The sequence below is a fragment of the Pan troglodytes genome, chromosome 2 (genome assembly GCF_028858775.2).
Source record: "Pan troglodytes isolate AG18354 chromosome 2, NHGRI_mPanTro3-v2.0_pri, whole genome shotgun sequence".
Taxonomy (NCBI): Eukaryota; Metazoa; Chordata; class Mammalia; order Primates; family Hominidae; genus Pan; species Pan troglodytes.
In genome coordinates, this window is record NC_086015.1 from 40,724,004 (window position 1) to 40,750,773 (window position 26,770).

The 26,770-nt window shown below is 44.1% G+C and overlaps 1 protein-coding gene across 1 annotated transcript; it reads right to left on the reverse strand.

The window, feature by feature from the left end:
- Positions 1 to 1,499: 1,499 nt before the first annotated feature.
- DCLK3 (doublecortin like kinase 3) lies at positions 1,500 to 26,483 on the reverse strand. Its single transcript, XM_003309693.5, has 5 exons — positions 26,352 to 26,483; positions 23,764 to 25,640; positions 8,116 to 8,248; positions 4,579 to 4,746; positions 1,500 to 2,097 (listed from the first exon to the last, which is right to left on the reverse strand). The coding sequence occupies exons 2-5, from the start codon at positions 25,213 to 25,215 to the stop codon at positions 1,904 to 1,906; spliced, it is 1,947 nt and encodes a 648-aa protein (XP_003309741.1). The 5' UTR covers positions 25,216 to 25,640; positions 26,352 to 26,483; the 3' UTR covers positions 1,500 to 1,903.
- Positions 26,484 to 26,770: the final 287 nt, after the last annotated feature.

Sequence of the window (26,770 nt, forward strand, 5' to 3'; positions counted from 1 at the left end):
TATGTTCTAGTAGCAACTGAATCCAGCTTCCAGCCTCTTTCACGTGTTCAGAATGAGTCCCATTACACTGCCTGCTGGGCAGCACCCACTCCTCAGGGGTCTGAATCCCTGCTCCACAGGGCCCCTTCTCCAAGCTTCTGAGGTTAAAGTACCAGCTGGTACTTCTTTGATGTGGTTTCAAGTTTCTAGGGGGTGTCAACGGTTTGGTTTCCCGAGAAGCCAACTCTAAAATCCAGATTAGCATCCAAAAGGCTTATTAGGGAGTGGTCTCAGGATCATTACCTCTGGAAGGGAAAGGAAAGAAGCAGGATTGGGCAAGGGAGAAAGTGGGCTATGATGCAGTCTCAACCAACAGTTCAGCCAACCCCCATGGGGAGGTCCGTAGTTGGATGGCCCTTCAGTATTGTCCCTGTTTGGGACAAAGGAGCTGAGCCACCATACCCTACATGGACTAGTCATTTGATATAGCCTGCTTCAGGAGGGAGCTGAAAGGTGTCTCTTCCAGTGGAGGGTAATTCCTGTAGAGGGCTGAAAGCTGAGAGCCATCATCCAGAAGCACCCCAAGCAGCTTATTCCCTTCAGTCTTGGAGGACCTGAGTGGCATACTACAGTGTCCACTACAAGAAATTTCTCCTTCAATAGGTTCTAATAACCCCAACTTCTTCCCTTGGTTCTCCAAAGAACAGGAGCCACTTCCTGCAGTTACTATCTCTAAATTATACCAGAGCCTCCTTTGTGCTTCTTCCATTTTCCAAAACCTGATTAAGCAATTCCTTATGTTGAATTCTCTAGTACTGTTCCTGTTTTCCTGACTAACACACCCCTCCACCCAGATGGCTCCAAAACTGTTAGGGAAGGTAGACATGAAAAAGCCACACTCTTGACTAGATTTTGTGGCCTACCAACCAGGTCATTCATAATCTAGGAAGGTCAATTTGGGAAATATTAGGATATGTCTTGCTGTCAGCTCACACAGACTCCCAGAATCATCTGCAAAGACCAATATTTCAGCACAGAAATCTGGAATGTGTCCTGGGTGTATGCCCTGCAGGTAGGAATGTGCTTGAACTCTGAGCTCCTTCAAGCCCCAGTGTAATCCATTTACTGCATTTCTGACATATTAATGTACTAAATGGCTCCCTCGTGATCTGAAAATGTTAACACAGTCACAGCCTGAGCGCCTGACTTCACATAGAAATGACTCAGGCTCAGGGATAATTGGGGCTGAAAAGCAGTATAACGGTATTGCAGGAGCAAGAATGATTCAATGGTTTGTTTTTTTCTTTCCATGTCTCAGACTGCACCAAAACTGATTTTTGGTAAGACTGAAATGCAAGAGACCAAGATTAGTACATCCTAAATAAACAGGTCTTGTCAACTAATCAAGTGTCCTTCACATCTATATGTAGTCATATCAGTTTCAGGAGATATGCCTGAACTATAATTCATTCCCTGGCTGTCATCACCAGCACAAAGAAGTAATCAGAATACAGGCCCACTTCTGTTATTCAGAGCACATTTTATTAACACAGAAAGACCACAATGCACCTTATTAATCTCACAGGGGGAGTTTAGACCCTGGTAAGCACCACTCCTGTAGTACAGAATAAACTTGGTTACAAAGGGGAAGCAAAACACATCATTATTACCAAAATTCCTCACTGATGACAATGCTTACCCCCCAAAAATGTATTAAAGGCTTTAAATATACAAATCTAAAAATATGTTGTGACATTTAACATTGACTTAATTTTTTTAATATGCTTTAAAATATACTGAGTGTCTCTCCCTCTGATTCACCAATTATGTGAAGAAGCCTCTTTCATTGTTTTTCTCTCAAACTTCTATCCTTTTCTCTGTCCTTGAGCAGAACTGGGGGCTGGACAGATTCCCAAGGCGGTGACTATGATACCTGCTCCACAACCCTCTTGTGCTGGCTCCGGAAGTGACCCTCGCTGCTGGGGGACACCTGCTTCTGTCGTTTCACTGTATTGGACTTGCCAGCCGTTTCGATCCAGGGGTGCTGAAGAACCTGATGAGCTGTGTAGCGCTTTTTGGGGTCTACCACCAGCAACCGGCTCACCAGATCTTTAGCAGCTGTTGGAATGAGAGAAGGGGAAAATGTGATGAATGCAGGTGGTTCTGAATTTTTCTTCCCCACACATGAAATAAGAACATAAACATTCACGTCAGCACCACAGCTGGCTGAAAGCCTCCTTCATATTCTAGAGCAGCACAGTCCAATAGAAGACAGGAACATTCTCTATCTGCACTATCCACCTGCGATTATTGAGCATTTGAAATCTGGCTTGTGAAACTGAGGAAGTGAATATTTATATGATTTACTTTGAGTTAATTTACATTTGCATTTAAATAGCCACGTGTGCCAGCAGGGAGGGGGGTTACCATGTTGGACAGCACAGCTCGAGAGGACGTTCCTTCATTTCTCTGGAATCGCAGGGCCAGACCCACTCTTAACATCCCTGGCACTCAGGGCAAAGGAACAAATGGAGACCACATGCTATACATCTACATACTTTAAGGTTTCAAATCGAAACTAACACATTGTTAAATAAAATATGTTCAATCTTTCCAAGTCAATACATATGCCTTCACATTGACAAAACTGAAAACCGTGTAAAGAAATCTAAAAAGTAAATAGTGCAAATTCAAAAATAATTTTATTTTCTGCCCAAGACCATGACTGATTTTAGAGAAATGAGGGCCCAACTGGCGGGCCCAGCAGCAGGCAGAAAGCAGAAGAGATTTCCCCCTGGCTTGCTGGCTCTCCCAGCCTGGCTCATTGAGACTGCTCTTCCAATCACTCAAGATATGCACAAGAAGAAAATATCCACTTTTTGTTGTTGTTGTTCTTTGCCTTTATTGAAAGCTGTCTCTTACTCAAGATCAGCTGCTTACCCACCAATCACCGCTCCCCTACCCTGATGTCCAGCCACCTCCTGAGCACAGAAGGCCCAGATTCCTCCTACACCACCCAATTCAAGCTGGGAAAATTCTGCCCCAAAAAGCCCCAGCCCACCACTGCCACATCACTCCCTCAGGGTCCTCAAATGACTCAGAGGCTGGAAGGCCAGATTTAAGTTGAGAATCCTCAGACTCTTGTGTACAAGTGTGGACAACCAGACACCCCAGCCAACATGTCCAAGCTCTGTCTACCCCCTCCAGATGGCCACTCCTTGGCCACTTTATGGCATAGTGGGAAGAGGCTGGAAAGAGGTCTCAAAAACCTTGGATGTGGGCTTGGGCCATTTGGACAGGGAATTCAGGGGCCCTAAGGAAGTGATCTAGAAGAGGGGACCTGGGCTCTGGGGGCATATCCCCTAGGCCCCATACTCTCCTCACTCCGTAGAGAAGGGTGTGACTACAGCAGGGTCCAGGACAGGGGCCACCCATGCCCAAATCTAAGGAGTGCCGCATAGAACTTTCTAAAATGATTTTTAGTCCCTCAATTCCCAGTTGCCACTGCCTTGTCAGCTCAAGATCCTCATCTACTGTGACAAGCCACCCTCTCCCTACCTTATTTAAAGGGGGGAAAATGAAGATTTTCCCTTCCCTCATCCTCCAATCCCAGTGAGGAAATAGAGGCTAGGGATGGAGGCAGTTCAATAACTAAAATTAAATAGCATGTTTAGGGAAAATTGAAAAACAAAATGTTATCACTCCTATTCTACTTTATTTTTATTTTGAACCAGGGTCTCTGTCACCCAGGCTGGAGTGTGGTGGCACAATCATAGCTCACTGCAGCCTCAAACTCCTGGGCTTAAGTGGTCCTCCTGCCTCGGCCTCCAGAGCAGCTGGGACCACCCCTGGCTAATTTGTTTCATTTTTTGTAGAGAAGGGGTATCGCCAGTTGCCCAGGCTGGTCTCAAACTCCTGGTCTCAAGCAATCCTCCCACCTGGGCCTCCCAAAGTGCTAGGATTATAGGTATGAGCCACCACACCCAGCCTCCTATTCTACTTTTTAAGCTAAAGACTCAAAATCCCCAATTATCTAGTTCCCAGTTTTACAAGGACAGTGAGTAGTACAGACAAATCAGTAGAGACAAGGGGAAGGATTTCATTTGGAATCAAATGGAACAGAGGGCCAAAAGCAGGGAGGACCATGCATGCTCCAAGTCACTAAAAAATAACTGAGATCTTCATTGCAGAGCCCCTGTGCTTCAAGTGTGCTGCTATAGGACGCTTGATTATGCATGTGTAAAATAAGCATTTTCAGTCTGTTCCATTCACAAACACTTCTGCATATAAGATGGCCTTTCTCTTTCCAAAGGGGAGTTACAATGTTTCTGATATTTTTCTGTTCTGAGGTTCTTGAATTGCCTTAAGGAAAAGCACTTGGTGACTGTAACTGGTGGTTGGGCTTTTTCACTAAATCTCAAAGCAAGCCATGTTTTCAGAGTGCTACACAAACCTACATGAAGCTACTGAGGAAGTAAAGGCTGAGACATGACATGTTGACAGTCCAACTCTGCACCAGGCACAGTGGTGGGTCCTCTACACATCTGACCTGAAAAACCCATCCCCTCCTCTGCTGTGTGAGGAAGCCCCAAATCTCACCATCAGAGATATTGTCCCAGTAAGGGGGGAGGAACTCAAAGTGGCCCAGCTGGATGATGTTAAAGAGCTCGTCCTGGTCCCTCTCAGGGCTGCGGAATGGGGGAAAGCCACACAGCAGGATATAGAGGATCACGCCAGCAGCCCACATGTCCACCTCCAGTCCATAACCTGCGCAGACAGAGGCAGAGACACAAGCAAATCTGAGACCAGGCAGGGTCAAAGGTGATGAAATAAATGATGGAGTATTGTGCTTCTAAATAGATCTAAGTCATAGAGGATCCCAGCTCTCAGCAACCAAGAGCCACTTCCAAACACAGCTCCCTGCTAACTCCTATACATAAGGACTCTACACCATCATTACTCAAAGTGTGGTCCATGGATCACTGCCACTTTGCAATGCCTTATTACTGGTCTGTAATAGAATGAGCAGAGAAATTGAAAGCAAGTGTTTGGAAACTCTTACAGCAATTTAACAAGACTGTGACGCTCAGTTGCATGATTGAAGGGCACATCTCGTTGAACAGCACATACATCAGTTCAGGCGTTGTCAAACACATGTAGTGAGGCACATGTGGCACGAGATGTGTTCCAGTCACATGCAGCAGGACCGTGATTCCACACTGTACTGGAAACTTTAAAACTTGACCCTTCACTGGAGGTAGTTAGAGAAGCCCCAGTCTACACTAGCAATCTCTGCTTCCTATATATCCATTGCCATCTCTCTCACTTAAAAAATATCATTTACTGGCTTTTTAAATGATTTTTAAAAGACTGATGTTTACTAGCTGTATCCCCATGTGTGCACACACTGGTACACAACACACACACACACGCACACACCTATATAGAGACATGTATACTTTTCTAAATAAAATTTTTATTTACTTTTCTAAATAAAAATAGGATCACATTGCACCTATACTCTATTTTATTTACTGAATATTATACAATGACATTTCCAACATAAGAATTTCCTATGAAAAATACCAAAAATATTTTTTACAAAAATGATTTCTAATAACTATTAGTATCCCCTTTACATAATAAATCCCTATGTTGTAATTTGTTTTTACTAATTTTTTTACAGCTGTAAGGAATTTTCTGATGAGCATTTATTAAATATTTGTGCACATGTCTGATTATATTCCTAAAATAACCTTCCAGCAATGAAATAGACAAAGCAATATACAGTAAAGGTTTTTGATACATATTACACATTGTCCTCCCAAAACTTATCACAGCAATATAGACATTTTCAAACACTTTCTAACTAACTTTTTACAGTTAGAAAAAGAAAACGCTTGACCACTGTAATTTAGAAGTTAGATATTCATAATTAAGCCCCAGAGTAAGTTTGTCAAAATACAAATCTGCAGGAAAATATTAAAAGAATAAGTCACTAATTACCTCTTTTGGTCTTTTCTCAGTTCTCAACCATCTCACTGTTGAGAGGGATTGATTTTCCTGGACCTCATCAATCCTAGAAATGTCCCTTGGCCTCTGTGACAATGCACTTTCCAGATCCTCTCTGGGCTGCTCAGCCTTTTCTCTGCTGATCCCTCCTTCCTTCCTTCTCTCATCCCTGAGCTCTTGGCCTCCTCAAGAATCTGTCCTTGGCTCTCATTCCTGGCATCACCAAGGAGCCCATTATCAACCATCTCTGTGTTGAGGAGTCTCAAAGCCACATATTCAGCTCACAGCTTCACCTCCTTGCCAAGTGGACAACTCCATTATCCATCCTGATATCGCTACAAAGTCAGTGTATTCAAAATTAAACTCAGCCCATCCCCCTATCTCCCAAAAGAGCTATCCTTTCCAACACCCTGTTTTAGTTGGTGCTACCACCAATATGTGGTTTTCCCAAGAGTTTGTGTTGCCTATTTGCTTTCTTTTCTTCTCTTATCCAGTTCATCGATGCCACACCAAGTCTAAACATCTCTAACCAGTCTTCCCATTTGTGGAGAATTTAAGCTCAACCTACCCAACTGATACAGTTTGGATATTTGTCCCCTCCAAATCTCATGTTGAAATGTGATTCCCAATGTTGGAGGTGGGGCCTGGCGGGAAGTGATTAGATCATGGGGGTGGATCCTTCATGAATGGTTTAGTACCATCCCCTTGGTGACAAGTGAGTTCTCACTCAGGTAGTTCACTTAGGATCTGGTTGTTTAGAAGTCTGGGACCTCCCTCTCTCTCTCTTGCTCCCAGTCCCACCATGTAACATGCCGGTTCCCTGTCACCTTCCACCATGAGTGTAAGCTTCTTAAGCCCTTATCAGAAGCAGAGCAGATGGCTGGCACCATGCTTGTACAGCCTGCAGAACCCTGAACCAACTAAACCTCTTTTCTTTATAAATTACCCAGCCTTCGTTATTTCTATAGCAACAGAAAAACCTGACTAATATACCAACCAATTGTGTTTCTCTCTGGTCCATTGAGGCTAGTCTTCTCCATGTCTCTAACACCTGACCTCATGCATGTTGTCATCTCCTCATCTTTTTTTTTTTTTTTTTTTTTTTGAGATGAAGTTTCACTCTTGTTGCCCAGGCTGGAGTGCAATGGCACGATCTTGGCTCACTGCAAATTCCACCTCCCGGGTTCAAGCAATTCTCCTGCCTCAGCCTCCCGAGTAGCTCAGATTACAGGCATGTGCCACCACGCCCAGCTAATTTTTTTGTAGTTTTAGTACAGACAGGGTTTCACCATGTTGGCCAGGATGGTTTCAAATGCCTGACCTCAGGTGATCCACCCGCCTCAGCCTCCCAAAGAGCTGGGATTACAGGCATGAGCCACCATCCCTGGCCATCTCCTCATCTTAATTATCCTGATGCTTCTGCTGCTGGGAAACTATCCGTCCATCCCTTCTCCCTGTCACCAACCCTGCAACCCAATGAGAGTCTTCCCATCTTACCAATGGTGGGTAAATTGGTTTCTCCTGGAGTGCCACAGTAGTCAAATAGTCATTCATATATTTAGAGCCATATCATAACTATTATTTCCTTTTTAAATGTTTTAGAAAGTTTGTCACTAAAACAGCTCATTGGATCCTTGCATAATATACAAGTAGGTAATAAATATTCATAGAGTTCATGGAGGAAAATGGGATCCTTTTCCTTTAAATGCAAGGTTGGTGAAGAAATTTTTAAACCAAGTACCATAAGGACTGTTTCAATTCTCTCCTATTAGAGATAGCCTTGGGTCAGTAGCCCAAATGGCCTTGCTTGCTTGAGTTCCCCACCCAATTCTCCATCATCTTTCATCTCACTGTCCTGCCTAAACACACTAAACACACACACACACACACACACACACACATGCACACACACTGATCCATTGACTGTAACAAGGGCAGCCCTAATGAGGAGAAAGCTCTCATGCTTTGGTCAAGCCTACTTCAAATATTTTCATTGAAGTCCAAATCCAAGCCTAAGTGTCAGTTCTCTGAGATTTATTCCATATTGAAAACTAGTAAATATGACAAATGAAACATTTGTTAGTAAGGGAACTAGAGTCCCACAGATCGATGTGTAACACTTACCTTTCTCAGAAAGAATTTCGGGAGCTACGTAAGTTGGGGTCCCACACACAGTAAATATAGGTCTCACCACATGCTTTGCAAGTCCAAAATCAGCCAATTTCAAGGTAGTAGATTTGTCCTCATTTCGCTGAACCTGTAAGAAACCAAAATCCCCAAACCACCAAAATTGTGATTAGAACAAAGAAGGGATACTAATGAAACAACAGGCATGCAAGGTCAAGAAAAGCAAACCATAAACCTATATGAGATTACAGCTTAGCCCAACACTGACAAAGCTAACTTGACTTCAATGACAAGGGCTCACATTTTCAACTTAAGAACCAATGAGTTAGATTTACTAGGCCGTCCAATATGGTAGCACCATATTGTCACAAGTGGCTATTTAAATTTATTAAGTAAAATTAAATTTAAAATTTAGCTTCTCAGCTGCATTAGGCACATTTCAAGTGCTCAAAAGCCACTTGTGGCTTGTGGCTACTATATTGGGAAACACAGATAGACACACTTCCATTGTTGCAGAAAGGGCTATTAGACAGCATTGACTTAGAACAAGGATCAAGGATACTTTGAGCACAGACTAGCTTTCATGAGCATTAGAAAATGCCTCTGGGCAATGCAGAGGCTGGGCAGAGGGAAAAAAGAAAGGAAAAAGACTGGGAATTAAAATGAAGAAGTATGGGGCAGGGGTGAGGGGGAGATAGGGATGGTTAATTGGTACAAAAAGAATACTTAGAAAGAATGAATATGACCTATTATTTGATAGAAAAACAGGGTGACTATAGTCAATTATAATTCAATTGTACATTTTTAAATAACTAAAAGGGTATAATTGGATTGTTTGTATTAGGTTGGTGCAAAAGTAATCACACAAGGATAAATGCTTGAGGGGATGAATACCCCATTCTCCATGATGTAATGATTATGCATTGCATGCCTGTATCAAAACATCTCATGTACCCCAAAAATATATGCACCTAGTATGTACCCTGATATGGTTTGGCTGTGTCCCTACCCAAATCTCATCTTGAATTGTAACTCCCACAATTCCCACATGTTGTGAGGGGAACCCAGTGGGCAGTAATTGAATCATGGGAGTGGGTCTTTCCCATGCTGTTCTCATGACAGTGAATCAATCTCATGAGATCTGACAGTTTTAAAAATGGGAGTTTGCCTGCACAAGCTCTCTCTTTGCCTGATGCCATCCATGTAAGATGTGACTTGCTCCTCCTTGCCTTCCACCATAATTGTGGGCCTCCCCAGCCATGTGGAACCATAGTCCATTAAACTCCTTTTTCTTCCTGGTTTCAGGTATGTCTTTATCAGCAGCATGAAAATGGACTAATACAGTAAACTGGTACCAGTAGAGTGGGGCACTGCTGAAAAGATACCCAAAAATGTGGAAGTGACTTTGGAACTTGGTAACAGGCAGAGACTGGTACAGTTTGGAGGGCTCAGAAGAAGACAGAAAAATGTGGGAAAGTTTGTAACTTCCTAGAGACTTGTTGAATGGCTTTGCCCAAAATGCTGATAGTGATATGGACAATAAAGTCCAGACTGAGGTGGTCTCAGATGGAAATGAGGAACTTGTTGGGAACTGGGACAAAGGTGACTCTTGCTACATTTTAGCAGAGACTGGTGGCATTTTGCCCCTGCCGTAGAGATTTATGGAACTTTGAACTTGAGAGAGATGATTTAGGATATCTGGTGGAAGAAATTTCTAAGCAGTAAAGCATTCAAGAGGTGACTTGGGTGCTGTTAAAGACATTCAGTTTTATAAGGGAAACAGAGCACAAAAGTTTGGAAAATTTACAGCCTGACAATGCAATAGAAAAGAAAATCCCATTTTCCAAGGATAAATTAAAGCCGGCTGCAGAAATTTGCCTAAGTAATGAGGACCCAAATGTTAATCCCCAAGACAATGGGGAAAATGTCTCCAGGGCATGTCAGAGGTCTTCATGGCACCCCATCCTATCACAGGTGTAGAGACCTACAAGGAAAAAGTGGTTTTGTGGGCTGGGCCCAGGATCCCCATGTTGTGTGCAGCCTAGGGACTTGGTACCCTGCCTCCCAGCCGCTCCAGCCATGGCTGAAAGGGGCAAACGTAGAGCTCGAGTTGTGGCTTCAGAGGAAGCAAGCCTTGGTCAATTCCAAGTGGTAGTGAGCCTGCCATTGCACAGAAGTCAAGAATTGGGGTTTAGGAACCTCTGCCAGATTTCAGAGGATGTATGCAAACGCCTGGATGTCCAGGCAAAAGTTTGCTGCAGGGGAGGGGTTCTCATGGAGACTCTCTGCTAGGGCAGTGCAGAAGGGAAATGTGGGGTCGGATCCCCCAAACAGAGTCCCTACTGGGGCACTGCCTAATGGAGCTGTGAGAAGAAGGCCACTGTCCTCCAGCCTTCAGAATGGTAGACCAATGACAACTTGTACCATGCACCTAGAAAAGCCACAGACTTTCAATGCCAGCCTGTGAAAGAAGCCAGGAGAGAGGCTGTACCCTGCAAAACCACAGGAGCGGAGCTGCCCAAGACCATGGGAACCCACCTCTTGCATTAGCATGACCTGGATGTGAGACCTGGAGTCAAAAGAGATCATTTTGGAGCTTTAAGATTTGACTGCCCCGTTAGATTTCAGACTTTCATGGGGCCTGTGGCCTCTTTGTTTTGGCCAATTCCTCCCAGTTGAAATGGCTGTATTTACCCAACACCTGTACCCCGACTGTATCTAGGAAGTAACTAACTTGCTTTTGATTCTACAGGCTCACAGGAGGAAGGGACTTTACTTGTCTTGGATGAGACTTTGGACTGTGGACTCTTAAGTTAATGCTGAAATGAGTTAAGACTTTGGGGAACTATTGAGAAGACATGATTGGTTTTGAAATGTGAGGACATGAGATTTGGGAGGGGCCAGGGCAGAATGATATGGTTTGGCTGTGTCCCCACCCAAATCTCATCTTGAATTGTAACTCCCACAATTCCCACATGTTGTGGGAGGAACCCAGTAGGAGGTAATTGAATTATGGGGGCGGGTCTTTCCTGTGCTGTTCTCATGATAGCAAATCAGTCTCACGAGATCTGACAGTTTCAAAAATGGGAGTTTGCCTGCACAAGCTCTCTATTTGCCTGCTGCCATCCATGTAAGATATGACTTGCTCCTCCTTGCCTTCCACCATGATTGTGGGAAGGCCTCCCCAGCCATGTGGAACCATAAGTCCATTAAACCTCTTTTTCTTCCCAGTCTCAGGTATCTCTTTATCAGCAGCATAAAAACAGACTAATACATACCCGCAAAAATTAAAAATTATGAAAAATGAGGAAGTAAACTAATAAGCAGGAGAGAGATGTTAAATACAGGCCCTCATTTGGAGGGGTGGGGGATTAAGAATCAAACAGGCCAGGAGTCTTTGAACAATTCCAACTCCAAGACTTGCGGCTGGATGGTCTTGGACAAATTTCTTTACTCATCTGAGCCTCTGTTTTCTCATTTGTTAAAAAAAAAAAAAATGGGCCGGGCTCGGTGGCTCATGCCTGTAATCCCAGCACTTTGGGAGGCCAAGATGGGCGGATCATGAGGTCAGGAGATCAAGACCATCCTGGCTAACACGGTGAAACCCGTCTCTACTAAAAATACAAAAAATTAGCCAGCCTGGTGGCGGGCGCCTGTAGTCCCAGCTACTCTGAAGGCTGAGGCAGAAGAATAGCGTGAACCCAGGAGGCGGAGCTTGCAGTGAGCTGAGCTCGCGCCACTGCACTCCAGCCTGGGCGACAGAGCGAGACTCCATCTCAAAAAAAAAAAAACGGGGGGTGGGGCAGGTGCAGTGGCTTACACCTGTAATCCCAGCTCTTTGGGAGGCCAAGGTGGAAGGATCACTTGAGGCCAGGAGTTCAAGACCAGCCTGGACAACACGAGGAGACCCCACCTCTACAAATAGTAAAAATATTAGCCAGGCATGGTGGTGCATGCCTGTGGTCCCAGCTACTTGGGAGGCTGAGGTAGGAGGATCACTTGAGCCTGAGAAGTCGAGGCTGCAGTGTGCCATGATTGCACCACTGCACTCCATCCTGAGCAACAGAGTAAGACCCTGTCTCAAAATAAAAGAGGGGAGAATGGGAGTGACAGTTTCCAGCAAATAGGCTTATGTCACGAGTTTCATTCAATGTCTGTAATCTGCCTAGCAAAGTAATAGCTCTAGAGTGACCAAAAGGCCCAGTTTGCCTTGGACCTCCACCAGGTTTTAGAAAAGGGTAGAATTGGTCAATTTTTAAAATAGAGAAAAGGCACACTCACCTTCACTCTGAATGAATACAGAATCTCAAATGCTCCTTCCTTTTTCCCATTCAAAACTTATCCCACCTGTCTCACTCTTTCAAACAAGTCCAAGTGACTGGCTTTCTCATCTCTGGTAAGCCAAATCCCATTGCCAAGTTAGTATGTCCTGTCCTCCTTCCCCAACAAGGGATTTGATACAAGATTATGACTGTTGGATCTTAACCTAAAAGAAACTAATCACAAGAGGTAAGCGTGGCAAGTATTTAGGTCACTATGCTAGAAAAAATAAAACTAAATTTCACATGAAAAACCAAACCATGAGGGCGCAAACCCAGCATATCTTGCAGCAAGTAAAAGATGCATCGGTGCCACCTGCCATTAAATAAGTTTTCCAGTTTGAGGGAAGGTTAAATAATCAGACACAAGTCAATACTCCAGCCTCCTTCCAAACTAGCCTGTACCCACACACGTAAGGCCCTGTTTCTCATGGTAGAAGCTGATTGCTCAGACCAAAGGTGAACGAAGCAGTTAATTAGACCACTGTGTGAAAACTTACTAGAATAAATTTGGGCAATCTTATCCAAGCAGGAGACTCATTAGTGCCACCACAGCTGTAGGAGAAATTATCAACTTGTCTGCAGGCATACACCCTCACATCTCTCCTGGAACTGGGGCAAAGGCTCTCAATGCTCCTACCAGTGCCTGGACAGGTGGGCAGTAGAGGAACTCTGCCTCTCCCTGGGACCCATCACAGCCATGGGCAACACCTAGAATGGCAGGGTGGAGCGGCCTTTCCCCTGTCTCTCCAGACCAGAATAAATTCTCCCCACTTGCTTTGGTTTCTGCCAGTGAGCTTACATCTCCATAAGCAGCATGTGTCTTAATTGCTGAGCCCCAGTCACCACGAGACAATCTAATCAATGTCTCCATAATTAACCTCACCAAATGGAAAGTCATAAATTTAGAACTAAAATGAAATTCTGCTCAGTCTGCATATAGAAACTGACATAGCCCAAAAGGAGACAACAGGGTAATTACCAGAATAATTTAAGAAAACCTTGTTTGGAAGGGAAGGAAAACAAAATAATGTGATACCAAAATGACCAGATGGATCATATACATTAATCGTAGTTGCTGGGTGACTGCTGGAAAAATATGTCTCTCACAAATATTTATAAATTAGTGGCATAAAAGCATTTGGCTGACTGGCCAGGCACGGTGGCTCATGTAATCCCAGTACTTTGGGAGGCTTAGGCATGTGGATCACTTGAGGTCAGGAGTTTGAGACCAGCCCGGCCAACAGGGTGAAACCCCATCTCTACTAAAAATACAAAAAAAAAAAAAAACAGCTGGGCATGGTGGCGGGCCCCTGTAATCCCAGCTACTCAGGAGGCTGAGGCAGGAGAATCACTTGAATCCCGGAGATGGAGGTTGCAGTGAGCTGAGGTCGAGCCACTGCACTCCAGCCTGGGTGAAAGGATGAAGCTCCATCTTAAAATAATTAGTCTTAAAAATAAATAAAGCATTTGGCTGACTTAGTATACCAAAGTAAGAAGTGTGTTCCTATTGTGAAATAAGTGAAACATTACCTTCCTCATGGAAGCCCCCAGTTCCAAAACCTGGCTCCACTGAGCTTGTAGCAGATTAAATGTTTTGGAAACTCACACTTTACTTTGAAAATTTATTATGTTAACTATCCAGAGACTGAAGGATATATTTTCAAAATGCCAAATCTGTTTTTAGAGTATGATATGGACCTATGTGAGATATATTATGCCTCTTCTAGTTTCTTCACACTATAGCTTTTCTCTTTCAATCTCAGGATCATCCCCTGAGCATCAACAATTGCACAAGCAGAACTTGGCGGGGGGGCGGCGGTTAAGATCAGTGGTGCCACTTGTCTCTTCCAGAAAGTGGCCCCAGATGGCCCAATGTTTTTAATTCTTCTGTCTCCAGCTTCTGCTGTCAAGAGTTATTTAATATTCTTCAGTGTTGTCATTTATTTCCTCTACCTAAGCTGCTTAATTACATTTAAGGTCGCACACTGTCTGCAAGTTTTTTGGCTTATTTTTGCAACAAGCACCTCACATATTTGGCTTCAGAACAGTTCCTATCTTAAACCTTGAAATTAAATGAGTGATGTTGTCCTAGAATAATTCTTCTTCCCAGAATCTGTGGGACATCTGATACCATCAAACCCAAACCTCCACCCAAACAAAAAACGTGTCTCAAACATCCTCCCACCAGACTATCGTTCATGTCTGAATGAAATCTCAAAATGGAAAAGACTCCACAACTCTATGCTACAGCATCCCATTTATGGCAAGCTTAGCTTGTGAGGAGATTCACCCCTATGTTGATTCAGAATTCCTTTCCCACTCCTGTTTTCTAAATCTGCCCTCTCCAGTGATGCTGAATAAGAACGCATCCCTCCAAAGATGGGAAGCAAGTATCGTGATCCCCAGCTCGCCTCTGGCTTCTCCAAGCTAGCATCTGTGATGATTAATTTCAGATAACAACTTGACTGGATTAAGGAATACCTAGTACTGATAAAGTATCATTGGTGGGGGGCGGGGGGACGGTGTCTGTTAGGTATTTCCAGAGGAGATTGGTGTGTGAATCCAGGTGGACCAAGTGCAGAAGATCTGCCCTCAATATGGATGAGCAGCATCCAGCCGGCTGGGGGCTTGGATAGAACGAAAGTAGGGAAAAAGCAATTGGTGTCTCTCTGTCTCTCTCTCTCTCTGCACTCCCTCCTCCCCCTCCTCCTGGGACATCAGAACTGCAGGCTTTCTAGCCTTTGGGCTCCAAGACTTATACCAGTAACCCCTGGGTTCTCAGGCCTTCAGACTTGGGCTGAGCCACGCTACTGGTATCCCAGGGTCTCCAGCTTGTGGACAGCCAGTCATGGGACTTCTCAGTCTCCATAATCACGTGAGCCAAGTCCCCTAATAAATCCCCTCTCATACATCTCTATAAACATATATCCTATTGGTTCTGTCTCTCTAGAGAACTCTGGCTAATACAACAACCAAGGATGCTCTGGTGAATCCTTACAGGACCTGGTCTCCTGGTCACCCTCCCTCACTCATCCCTATTCCAAGTGCAGCCCCTGGACCCTGGACCAGCACCATCAGCATCTCCTGTGAGCTGGTTATAGCTCTCAGCTGCCCCAGAGCCCCTGAAACAGAATCTGCATTTCCTCACAACCTCAGAGAGGTCTGTGTGCACAGTAAAGTTCTGGATGGCCCCCATGATGCCTTTCTTAACCAAGAATGCCCAGCACCAAACGCCACACACCAGGTGTGATTCGATCAGAGCAGAGGACCTCAGGACTCTCGGCTGACCAGGCACTGGGTGGTCATCAAGACAGCCAAAGACCCCATCAAATGACCCACTTCAGTGTCCCTGCCTGAGAAAACCTTTCAGGGTTTTCCCGGGTTGTGTGGTGGGGGGGTACAAAAGCCCCCTTTACACACATCTCACTTTGCCCTCACCCCACATCTCCCTGTATCTCTTTTGCAGCCTAGCTAAACTCGCTGCTCTGGGCCATGTTCTTGCTGGGGCTCATTTTCGGTTATTCCCTAAATGAAAGGGTGTAAGAGGTTACTTTTCATGGCACTGTAATGACTGTTATCTGTCTGCATCTATCATCCTTTTCCAGCCACACCAAAGTGTCATGCTTGGAATTCAAGTGGTCTACATTATTTACATAGGCATTCAGATAGCATCTGGATAATCTCAAAGCTTCAAGAAGAATCTTTATTTTTCTGAACAATTAACTCTGCTCTCTCCTTCAATGGTACCTCAATTTAAATGTGATCTTGCAATTCTCATCTCTGAACAGAAGATGGAAGCAGAGTACAGACCAAACAACAAGTGGCTCCCTTAAGGATTAAGACATGGATAAAGTTTATTTATCTTTGCCACCTTCTTACTTGATCCTTCATGGTTTCTCGTACTTTTTCCCTCCAAGGTCCATTTTCAACTGGCTGTGAAGAATGAAATGATCTTAGAAACCAATTCACATTAAAATGCCAATACCTAAAATCCGTTTATATTTCAACGACAGCAAAATATACCATAACAGGTGCAGTGGCTCAGGCCTGTAATTCCAGCATTTTGGGAGGCCAAGGCAGGTGGATCACTTGAGTCCAGGAGTTTGAAGTGAGCCTACACAACATGGCGAAACCTCATCTCTACAAAAAATACCAAAATATTAGCCACGTGTGGTGGTTTATACCTGTGGTCTCAGCTACTTGGGAGGCTAAGGTAGGGGGAGTCTGGAAGGCGGAGGTTGCAGTGAGCTGAGATCACACCACTGCACCCAGCCTGGGTGACAGAGTCAGACTGTCTCAAAATATATGTACATACACCATATATATACACACACACACACACACACACAAACACATAAACGTACCATAATACAAAAGTATGACTGAAAAAAAAAATCAGTGAGGACAAAGTCTTCCCTGGGACTTGTCACATGGCATGCTCACAAGATAAGATGCTTTAGGTGTCTGTTTATTGCATCTGCTTATTTCTACTTAATTAAAATCTCATGTTCATTCAACAAATATTTACACACTTACCATCTGCCAGGCAGTGTTTGAAATATTAAGAATAAAGTAGTGAAGGAAACAGACAAAGTTCTTTTTCTTATGAAGCCTCCTTTCTATTAATGAACAATATTCAAATAAATATGTAATCTCAGGCAGTGATAAGCGTTATGAAAAAGTAAAAGTGGGATAAGGGCTGCGTTGTCTAGTACAGTATCCACTAAGTACACATGGCTATTGGTTTTTACATGAAACTTAAAATGCAGTTCCTTAGACAGGAGGAACTGCCCATGTGGCTAGAGACTACCACATTGGGCTATGCAGATACAGGAAATCTGTATCTCCATCATCACAGAAAATTCTACTGGCAACGCTGGCACAGTGGCAGGAGTTCTTTTTTTTTTAATAAGGTGGTTAAGGAAGGACTCACTGAGGAAGCAACATCTGAAAGAAGGCAAGGGTGAGCCATATTAAGATGTGAGGAGCAAGTTTTCAGGTAGAAGAAACAGCAAATGCGAAGGCCGAGGGGCATGCGTGGTTTGATGTAGCAAGCAGGGGCAGGAGCAGGGCGAGTGAGGAGCTGAATGGCTGGAGAGTGGCTTTGAGAGGAAGATGGAGTCCACATCATATAAGACCTTCCAGGCCATGGAAATGACCTTGGCTTTTATTTTGAATGTGAATGTGAAGGGAAGCTAATGGCAGCTCTGAGCAAAGAAGTCACTGTAATGCGCTGTCTTTTTAACCCAGTGTCTGGTCAGAGGTGGCCAGCCCAGCTGATGAAGGAATGGACTTTGGACTGTAGGTGTTTCCTGAACTTGATAGCCTCATATTTCACAGTACACTTTACTTCACCACCTAGTCATCCAATCAGATGATCATCTCAAATTCAACATGCCGGAAACTGATTTCACCTCGACCCTGCTTCTCTCCCACAGTTCCCCAACCCAGAGAATGGCTCCATCATCACATAAAGATGCTGTCATATCTCCCAACTTAAAAAAAAGACAACCCTTATTTTCTCTGCATCCCTCTTTAGCTACTGTCCATTTCTATGATCTCCTTCGTGCGTGCACACACACACACACACACACCCTTGAAAGAGGTGTCTATACACACTGTCTACAGTATTCCACCTTCCATTCTATCCTAACTCAGTCAGACTCTTATCCCCATAACTACACAGAAACCACCCTCCTCCATTAGAAAGATGGGGCCACGACTGATCCAGCTGCAGGTCATAAACATCTGTTACCCTTGAGTCTTCTCTTTCCTCATCCACAGCATTCAATCCACTCACAAGTCTTGTCTTTACCCTTAGGATGACCACTTCTCCCCATCTTTACTGCAGTCCCCAAGACCAAGCCACCATCATCTCTTGCTGGGACCATGGCTGCGGACTCCTCACTCCTTCTTTTCTCCCTCCCCTCACATAACCCCTAACATGTGGGACTTCCACAAGATGAACCAGAACCTGAGGGTTTCTGTTGCAATTAGACAACTAGACCTGAGACCTCAGAAACTTGAGATTTACTAAGCTGTTTCCTTAGCTTAAGAGCATTTTCCGAATGCCCTTAAAGACTTTTAAGAAAGTTAATCTTAGACCCTCAAATGGCTCACAAGAATATACTCTTTTAGACAGGTGATAACATACATGAACACAGGGATTAAGCGGACTAAAGGAAGGTGCTGTTATGTTCATTTACCAAATGACCTGAACTTCAGGCCTCCTTGATGAAATGAGGTCACAGTTTTAGAAGATATCCACCAAGTTGATAAATAGGAACCATGCTTTAAAATTGTTTTTGTTGTTGAAAATTTACTACAGACAGTAACTTATTAGACACCTACCCTTTTAGGTGGATGTTTCGAAAGTAACTTACAGAGGAAAGAAAACCTCAGTCCTCAAGATGATCCAGTATCTACAATTTTGAAGACTTTGAGAAATTTCCTGTAACCTCTGCCTATGTGGCCAAACCCTGGAAATACATAAGTTCACTGAGTGTACAGATACTATTATTGTCCTGGAAATTGCTGAAATGGATACTGAGAGCCTGTCTTACCAATGTAAACCTATAGTCATAACTGCAATGATTTCTGACAAGAATATACCCCGCAGTTCTCCAGAGGAGTTCAATCTCTTACATAACAGCATTCTCACTGACTCGATCAAAATTGGCCAATGACCTAAAGACTTGTGTCACTGTACTTTTTCTTTGGTAATTTCATGTTATTGCTGAAATTCACATTTATTTATTTTATTAAGTAGAGCTTAAGTATACTTCATAGTTGTTACTAGTTTTTTTAATTAATGTGATTGGGGTATAAATGCATTCATGAATACTTGGACTATTAATGAGAAGACATGAATACCTCTGTCTTGGAAGCTAAGGGAAAGGAGATTGAAATTGAAGCTGTTAGAAGAGAAATCTTGCTGATCAAGGAGAATTATGCATTGCAGAACCAGTGACTACCATAGCAATAATCAGTGACTCCTTCTTGTATAGCAAAATAGAAGAGAAAAAGAACTTACAGAATTCAGACCAAGAAAGTGATTGAACAGGTTCATGGTAAAGGGAGAATGAGCAGGAAGTGTGGCCGGCTACTCTTTATCCTTCTGGATTTTCCCTGCCACCCTTAGGGACACCAGTCACTGCCCTGTCCTAGTCATATTCACCAGTAAATATACAGACAAGCCCATTTCTTCCTAGAACCAGCAGGAGGCCAGAAAGAGGGTACAACCTTTGTCCTTGACCAAGCTGAGACCTGTTCCCACCATCACCACCACCATCTCTCCTGGATTTCAGGGATCTCTGCTCCCAGCACTCCAGGGCTGTAACAGCTAGTCTGGGGGCAGTAGCAGAATTGGAGACATGAACATCCTATATGCTAGTGGAGGTGTAGCAGCATGCCCACCCTGCTCATTCCTTTCCACTCTGTTTCCAGTGCAGGAACACATCCTTCTCTTCCCCTTATTCTGGAAGAAATGTTCTCAAATGACCGTGCTTAATGTTCATGTCTGACACCTCTTCAGTCCCTTCCCCCATCCTGCTCACCCAGCTTTCTTTGCTGGATATAATCTCTCAGCCATCAGCTATAAATAACCTGGCCTTTGCCCTTCCACCCTGTGTGAGCTGGTCTAATCATCATCATCACTACTCCAGCTCCTGTTTGCTTCCCCACTTCCTTCCCCAGAGCCCAGCCAACACCACCCAGCATATTCCAACTCCTCCAAGGAGCACACACTGGCAGAAGCAGCAATTAACACTGGTATTTCTGCAAGCTGGAAATTCTTATAATTAAAACTTCTTTTGTAAGATCTCAGGAGTCTAAATAACCCTAAGGGAAGAAGAGCACCATCATCTTATCAGGAAATGTAATCAGTAGAAATAGATAAACTCAGGAATATAGGCCTAAAATTTTACTCTAGGGCACAATTATCAGATATAAATATTTCTTTTGATTAAAACATGAAAGCTTACTATATTCATTAGGAGCTTTTAGCACATACAGATAGTCTCTAAAAGCAGCAACACTTACAATCAGCCATGTAATCAAAAGTTAGTTCTGACATAATCACTTCCCGAAGCTTAACAAAGACAGGTCTTAACAGACACAGCAGCCATCCATTAAAGGAAGAAACAATTAGTTTGACAATATAAAGCTCAACACAAGTGTAAAACATTAAATTAAAGGCAACTGAAGAACATCAACTTATGGACAGTAGTCACCAATGTGATATTTATTAATATTTTAAATCTTAGAAGGCCAAACAAATTTGCAATGTAATTATATCAGCAACTTTAGAGATAACACCTTGCTAAACCCAGACAATGAGTCAACTGTCAATCCAACATTATCTCTACCTCTGTCTGAAAAATCAAAAAGCGCTGACATCAGATAGCATTTAGACTTCTGACATAACAATATGTTAAACTTTACTCACCCAGAAAAAGGATAAACATGTTTTATAAATGTGCCAGACCCGTCCACTTTGATAATTGCAAGCTGACAAATTATCCACAGGAAAACAAATATATTAACCTATTCCACATAAGATGGCTCAAATATGCAGCTTTCTACAGTTTCTGAAGAAGCCATACCACCACAAAAAGAGTTTTTTTATTTGAAATATATATATATATGGACTATATACATATATATGTATGTATACACATATACACATATATATATATGGACTTTCTTCAAAATCACAAAAAAGAAAGGGTCTACATATCAATTGGGATCAATTCCAATAAACAAAAGCTCATGCATTTAGGCTGAAAAAATTATAACCACTCTGTAGTTTGCCTTCTCTCCCTCTCTTTCTCTCTCTGTCTCTCTCTCTCTCACACACACACACAATTCCATTGCCCCAGAGCACTAAAACATGCATGTACTGACATTTAAACCATGAAGAACTACCCAGAGGCAAGTAGCTTGTCCATATTAAACATATTCCTTGCTGTTTTCCTACTTCCTCAAACCACCCTCCATGTGATCTGTAACAGTGCTGACTTTCTCCATCTCAAAAATAGCTGATAAATCCCTTCACACAAATGAGAGCTTCTATTGCCCAAGAGATGGGTGGACTCAACCGACTGGTTCCAGGATCTTGTTAGAAAATGCAAACTAAGCTAACTGTCTCCAAAAGAAAATCATCTCATTCCACATAGCTGAGAACTTGTATAACTGTTTTAATGCTATAGTAGGCACATGACTGAAATGTTCAGCTCGTGGGACCTCCTCAGGCCTCGAAAGGGATCTCTCCTGCTTAGACAATTCGGTGAAAGAAGCAGAGAGTTGTTAAAGAACACTGCTCTGTTGCAATTCCAAAGTGTCCATAATAAAGAGTGTACAGTACATTGCACATGGAAGACATCTGGGCTCAGACCCAAAAGACAGGAAGAATCAAAAAGCGAGTAAAGAAAGGAAAAAGACATCCAGCTAATGCAAAAAATGAAATTGTTCAAAGAGAGTTATTTGATGGTAATTCAGACCCCTCATCCAACCAGTCAAACTGCTTCTGTAATTCTATGAGCTAGGACAAAAACACAAAAACAAGGTTGCTCGACTTAGTGGTCAATGTAGACCTCATTTCACCGGATAATTAGCTTGACTCACTCAGTGTTTCACCTGCTTGTGAGACCAGTTTACAGACAGGCGAATGCAACTGGGATGGTGTCCCCAGGCTGAGTCTACAGCCATGGAAATTAAAGAAAACAGCGTAAATCCCTTCCCCCACCTTCCCAGCTTCCCGCCAAAATATGGCCCATCAAAATCACTGTGCTCATTCACTATTGCTTTACCTGCAATGATGTGACTTTGAATGCTTACTCATGATACTCACCTTGATATCAGGATTGTTTTTAATGTAATAATAGTGATAGTCTCTGCCACTGATGGAGTTCTTGCTGTTTCCCAGGCAGCATGGTATGGCCTTTAGGCATTCATACAACTCACATGTATTAAATGTCGACCAAGTGACAGAACTGTTCTAGGTTTGGGAGCACAATCTGAATGAAACAAAGTCCATGCTGTCATGGAAGTTTCTCTCCAATAAGAGGAGGGAGACAGAAAGGCAAATATAGACTCTATCAAGTGGTGATTGGGGCGATAAAGAAGAAAGTGGGTGAACGTGCCAGAGGGTGACAGTGTCATCCTGACAAAGACCTCCTGGCACACACTTGTACTCAAACACACTAAGTTTACCGACTCATTGTAATAAGGGAGAACACGTACTGTTGGAATCTGGGAATCAAAGTAAGAGAGTGTTTAAAGGACTCATGATAATATGTGGGCTGTGTTAGATGATTTTGGGGGAGGATTCATGAAAGCAGGGTTTTGCTCTGGGCTGGATAGTGTCAGCACGTGGGGGTAATTCTATAATCAGGTATCTTAATAATTCTTACATGAAGGTAGGAAGGATGAAGCAACGCAGTCAGTCACTCACAGCAGCCACAAAGGGGACATGTGACCTTATATGTGGTTTGGACAATATTCTTATTTTTATCTGCATTTGGACATCAGTATAAAGGGGTTTTGCTTTTGTCTTGATCCATTATGGTCAGAGTGGCCTTATCTGATGTTGTGATCTGTGAAATTGCTTATGCTCAACAGAAGAATGGCATAGCTGAGATAAGAGTGTCAGGCCAGCTCCCAGCTGTCAGGGGTTGCTTTTCTTTTTCCCATACTCAAACTGCAGGCATCCTTCCAAAACAGGCACCATTACCATCTCTCTTTTACAAAATGATGAAACTAAGGTCCAGCAAGATAAAGGACTTATCTAAGAGCAAGCAACTAAGAAAGCCAGGATTCAAACCCAAGTTATCGGACCAGAGAGCCAGCCTCATCGGCACTCCTTACACAGACCCTTACAGTGCTGCACCTTTTCACCTTTTGAGCTGCTTAGCAAAGCGTTATCTTCAAAAAGACCAAAGTGGCATCTTAGTGGGAGGGTGGATGATGCACACAAAGCCTCGAGGGGAAGCTGCCATCAGTAGGCATCCCAGTACCTAAGTGCCAAGAAATTAAGTCCACGTAGTCACTATCAAGACAAAAGCATTTTTCTCCCAGAGATGAAGAGACTTTTTCCATTTTATTTAAATTGGAAGGTTTCTTTTTCTGTAAGTTAATCAAAACTAATTTATCTCAGCAACTTATGACCTATAACCATAGTTTTAAATACTGGAACAAGTATGTTATAATAACATAAAAGTAAAATTCTAGTGTGTAAAGGTGACAGAGTATAAAACAATTAATATCAATTTTATCCCATATTCTAAAAACACCCTCTCCCATATCATCAAAAGTCAAGGCTTACCAAAAGGTTTTCCGGCTTGAGGTCCCGGTGGACAATGCTCTTGTCGTGCATGTGGACGAGGGCTTTGCATAAGTCCATGATCATGAGGGCAGCATCGGGCTCCGGGAACTTCACACTTTCTATGATGGCGTCAAAAAGGTCTCCTCCCTGCACGTACTCCAGGATCAGGTAGATTTCCATGTCTGTTTCGTAGACTTCATGCAATTTCACGATGTTGGGGTGAGAGAGGCTCTGGATGATCAAGATCTCACTGTCCACCATGTCCTCCTTGCCCTTGAGTCTGGACTTGTCAATGATCTTCATCGCATAGGCCTGCCTGGTCTCGCGGTGTCTGCACTCCTTCACGACAGCAAAGTTCCCATCCCCGATGACCCGGCCAGTCTCATAATGCTTTTCCACATTGGCGGCAATGATGCCCATGGGCCGTGGCTTCCGACCGCTGGGCCGCTCTGGCTTGTTGTCTTCTGGCCTCGTCTTGGGCTCCTTTTCTAGCTTTGCAGGTTGGTCATCTCTGAGAGTCATCCTTCTGCCTCCAGACATACATGGCTTTTTCTCCTTCTCTGCCTCCTTCTCTTCTCCTCGGGTCCTGCGAAGCTTCTCAAAGCCCGCCTGGTGCTCTCTCAGGAGCCAGCCACCATGTTTGCTCCTGCTCATGGGCCTGGTGTCCTTCTTCACCTCCCTCAGCCCCTCCTCTGTGACAGGAAGAACTTCCACAAGGTCCTTCTTGGCCTTGGCTGCTCCCTGAGCATGGCTTTCTTGATCCTCTGGGCCTCTGTCCTCTTTCTTGTCCGTGCTCTTGCTGGGTCTCCTCAGCTCTTGAGTGGGATTCCTGGGGCTGCTCCTGTGGCTGTCACCCTTCCACCCTTCCTCCCCACTTGCAGGATTTGCCTCGGGAGACCTCCTGCAGCTTCTGGTCCTCACCAGCTTCTCCACATCATACATTGGGCCCTTCCCCATATCCAGCTCACTGGTCCCCAGAGAAAGTCTCTCACGCTCCAGGCTCTGCTGGAGCTCCCTCTCTCTCTTGCACTTCTCGCATCTGATAATTTCACCCGAGGTCTTTTCAATCTCCACCCCAAGATGCTTCTCTCCCCTTGCGTGCCTCTCTTCCAGAGTGGCTTCCCTGGGGGGCTTGCTACTGGGTTCTGGCTCCCATTTCCCCCTCCCCCACTTCTTCTGGGTCCTCGCTCTGTCATCTAGTGAAAGCTCCTCGGGGATCTTCCCCTGGTGCCTCATGGCTGCCTTGCATCCTGCAACTTCGCTGCAGCTCTTGGGGGTCTCGGTCTCCCCACAGCGGTGGTCTCCTTTCAGAGCCTTGCTAAACAGCCTGCTCCTCAGCCTTGGAGAAGGGGCACGGCTGTGCTGGGCCAGTGTCAGGGCCCGGGCTTTGTTGGGGTACAGTTCTTCTACAGCCACCTGAATGCTCTTCAGTGTCAGTGGTTCTTTGCCCATAGCTATGAAAGCATCCCCTTCCCTGAAGAAATCAGAGACGCTCCTGATTTCCCTGCCCTTGAGGTTAAACAGTTTCCTCACACGGTCATTCTTCCATCTGGGAGAGCCCAAGGCTTCTGAGATGTCAGCTAAGAGCTGCTCGAACGTCTGCACTGATCGCCTGTTGAGGAGCAGAGTGATCTTTCGGGGGCGCTGCCCACCCAGCTTCACTACGGTCACGACCCTGGGCTTCAGAGGGCTGTTCTCAGGATGTGCTGAGTGAAGGCCATTCCGAGGGCAGAACAAGGGCACGACGGGGCCACGTGGCCCCAGGAATGGTTTCTCCAGATTCCCTCGGCTGGCAGGCAGCCAGGAGCCTTGCAGCTTCCGCTCTGTGATTCTCGAGCTTAAATATTTTAGAGAATGGTCACATAGGCCTTGCTGTCCTGCAACAAGAAAAGGACAACAGAGTATTAGTTAAGATGGGTTCAGAGAGCCCTCAGCCTTCACCAAAACTTTACTAAAGATGACTGATTCTAGTATTACAGTTTATAAGCGTGGTTCCTGAGAGTCTGTTAGAAATGACAGAGCCTTTATACTTAGGTCTAATTCCCAGTCTCCTCTACACCAAGAGTGCAGAACAGAGTAAGCATTGGGCTTGCAGTGATTCCTGTAGGCCTCACAGGGGCCCCCAGGATGGGCCACACCTCAGGAGCTGATACAGTTTGGCTCTGTGTCCCCACCCAAATCTCATCTTGAATTGTACTCCCATAATTCCCATGTATTGTGGGAGAAACCTAGTGGGAGATAATTGAATCATGGGGGCAGTTTCCCCCATACTGTTCCATGGTAGTGAATAAATCTCATAAGATCTGATGGTTACATCAGGGGTTTCCGCTTTTGCATCTTCCTCATTCTCTCTTTGCCTGCTGCCATCCATGTAAGATGGGACTTGCCCTTCCTTGCCTTCCACCATGATTGTGAGGCTTCCCCAGCCACGTGGAACTAACTGTAAGTCCAAGAAAACCTTTCTCTGTAAATTGCCCAGTCTCAGGTATGTCTTTATAAGCAGCATGAAAAGGGACTAATACAGGAGCCCTCTCACGGTGAGGCCTGACTCTGTAAACACAACTCCAGCTACCCCAAAGTGAACTGACCTTCAAGGATCTACAGCTGAGATAAAAAGGGCCAGTTTTGCTGCCCATGAAACACCAACAAGAGTCAGGAACATTCTAGAACTTTGAAGGGCCAGGTTTGCTGCCCATGAAACGCCAACAAGAGGCAGGAACATTCCAGAACTTTGAAAAACCCAATCTTACCCATCTCTTTGCCAAGAACATTTTTTTTCAGCTTGACTTTGAACTCACTCAAGGTGGAGCAGTATGAGAAGAGGTTATGGTCACAGGATTTGAGACAGATCTGGATTTAAATCCTGGCATGGCCACGGACTGCTTGTGTGAACCTGGACAAATTATTTGCATTTCTTTTTTTTTTTTTTTTTTCATTTATAAAGTAAGAATGCTACACCTCCCTCCCAGGGTTTTTGTGAAGAATAAATGATCAAATTACAACTTAC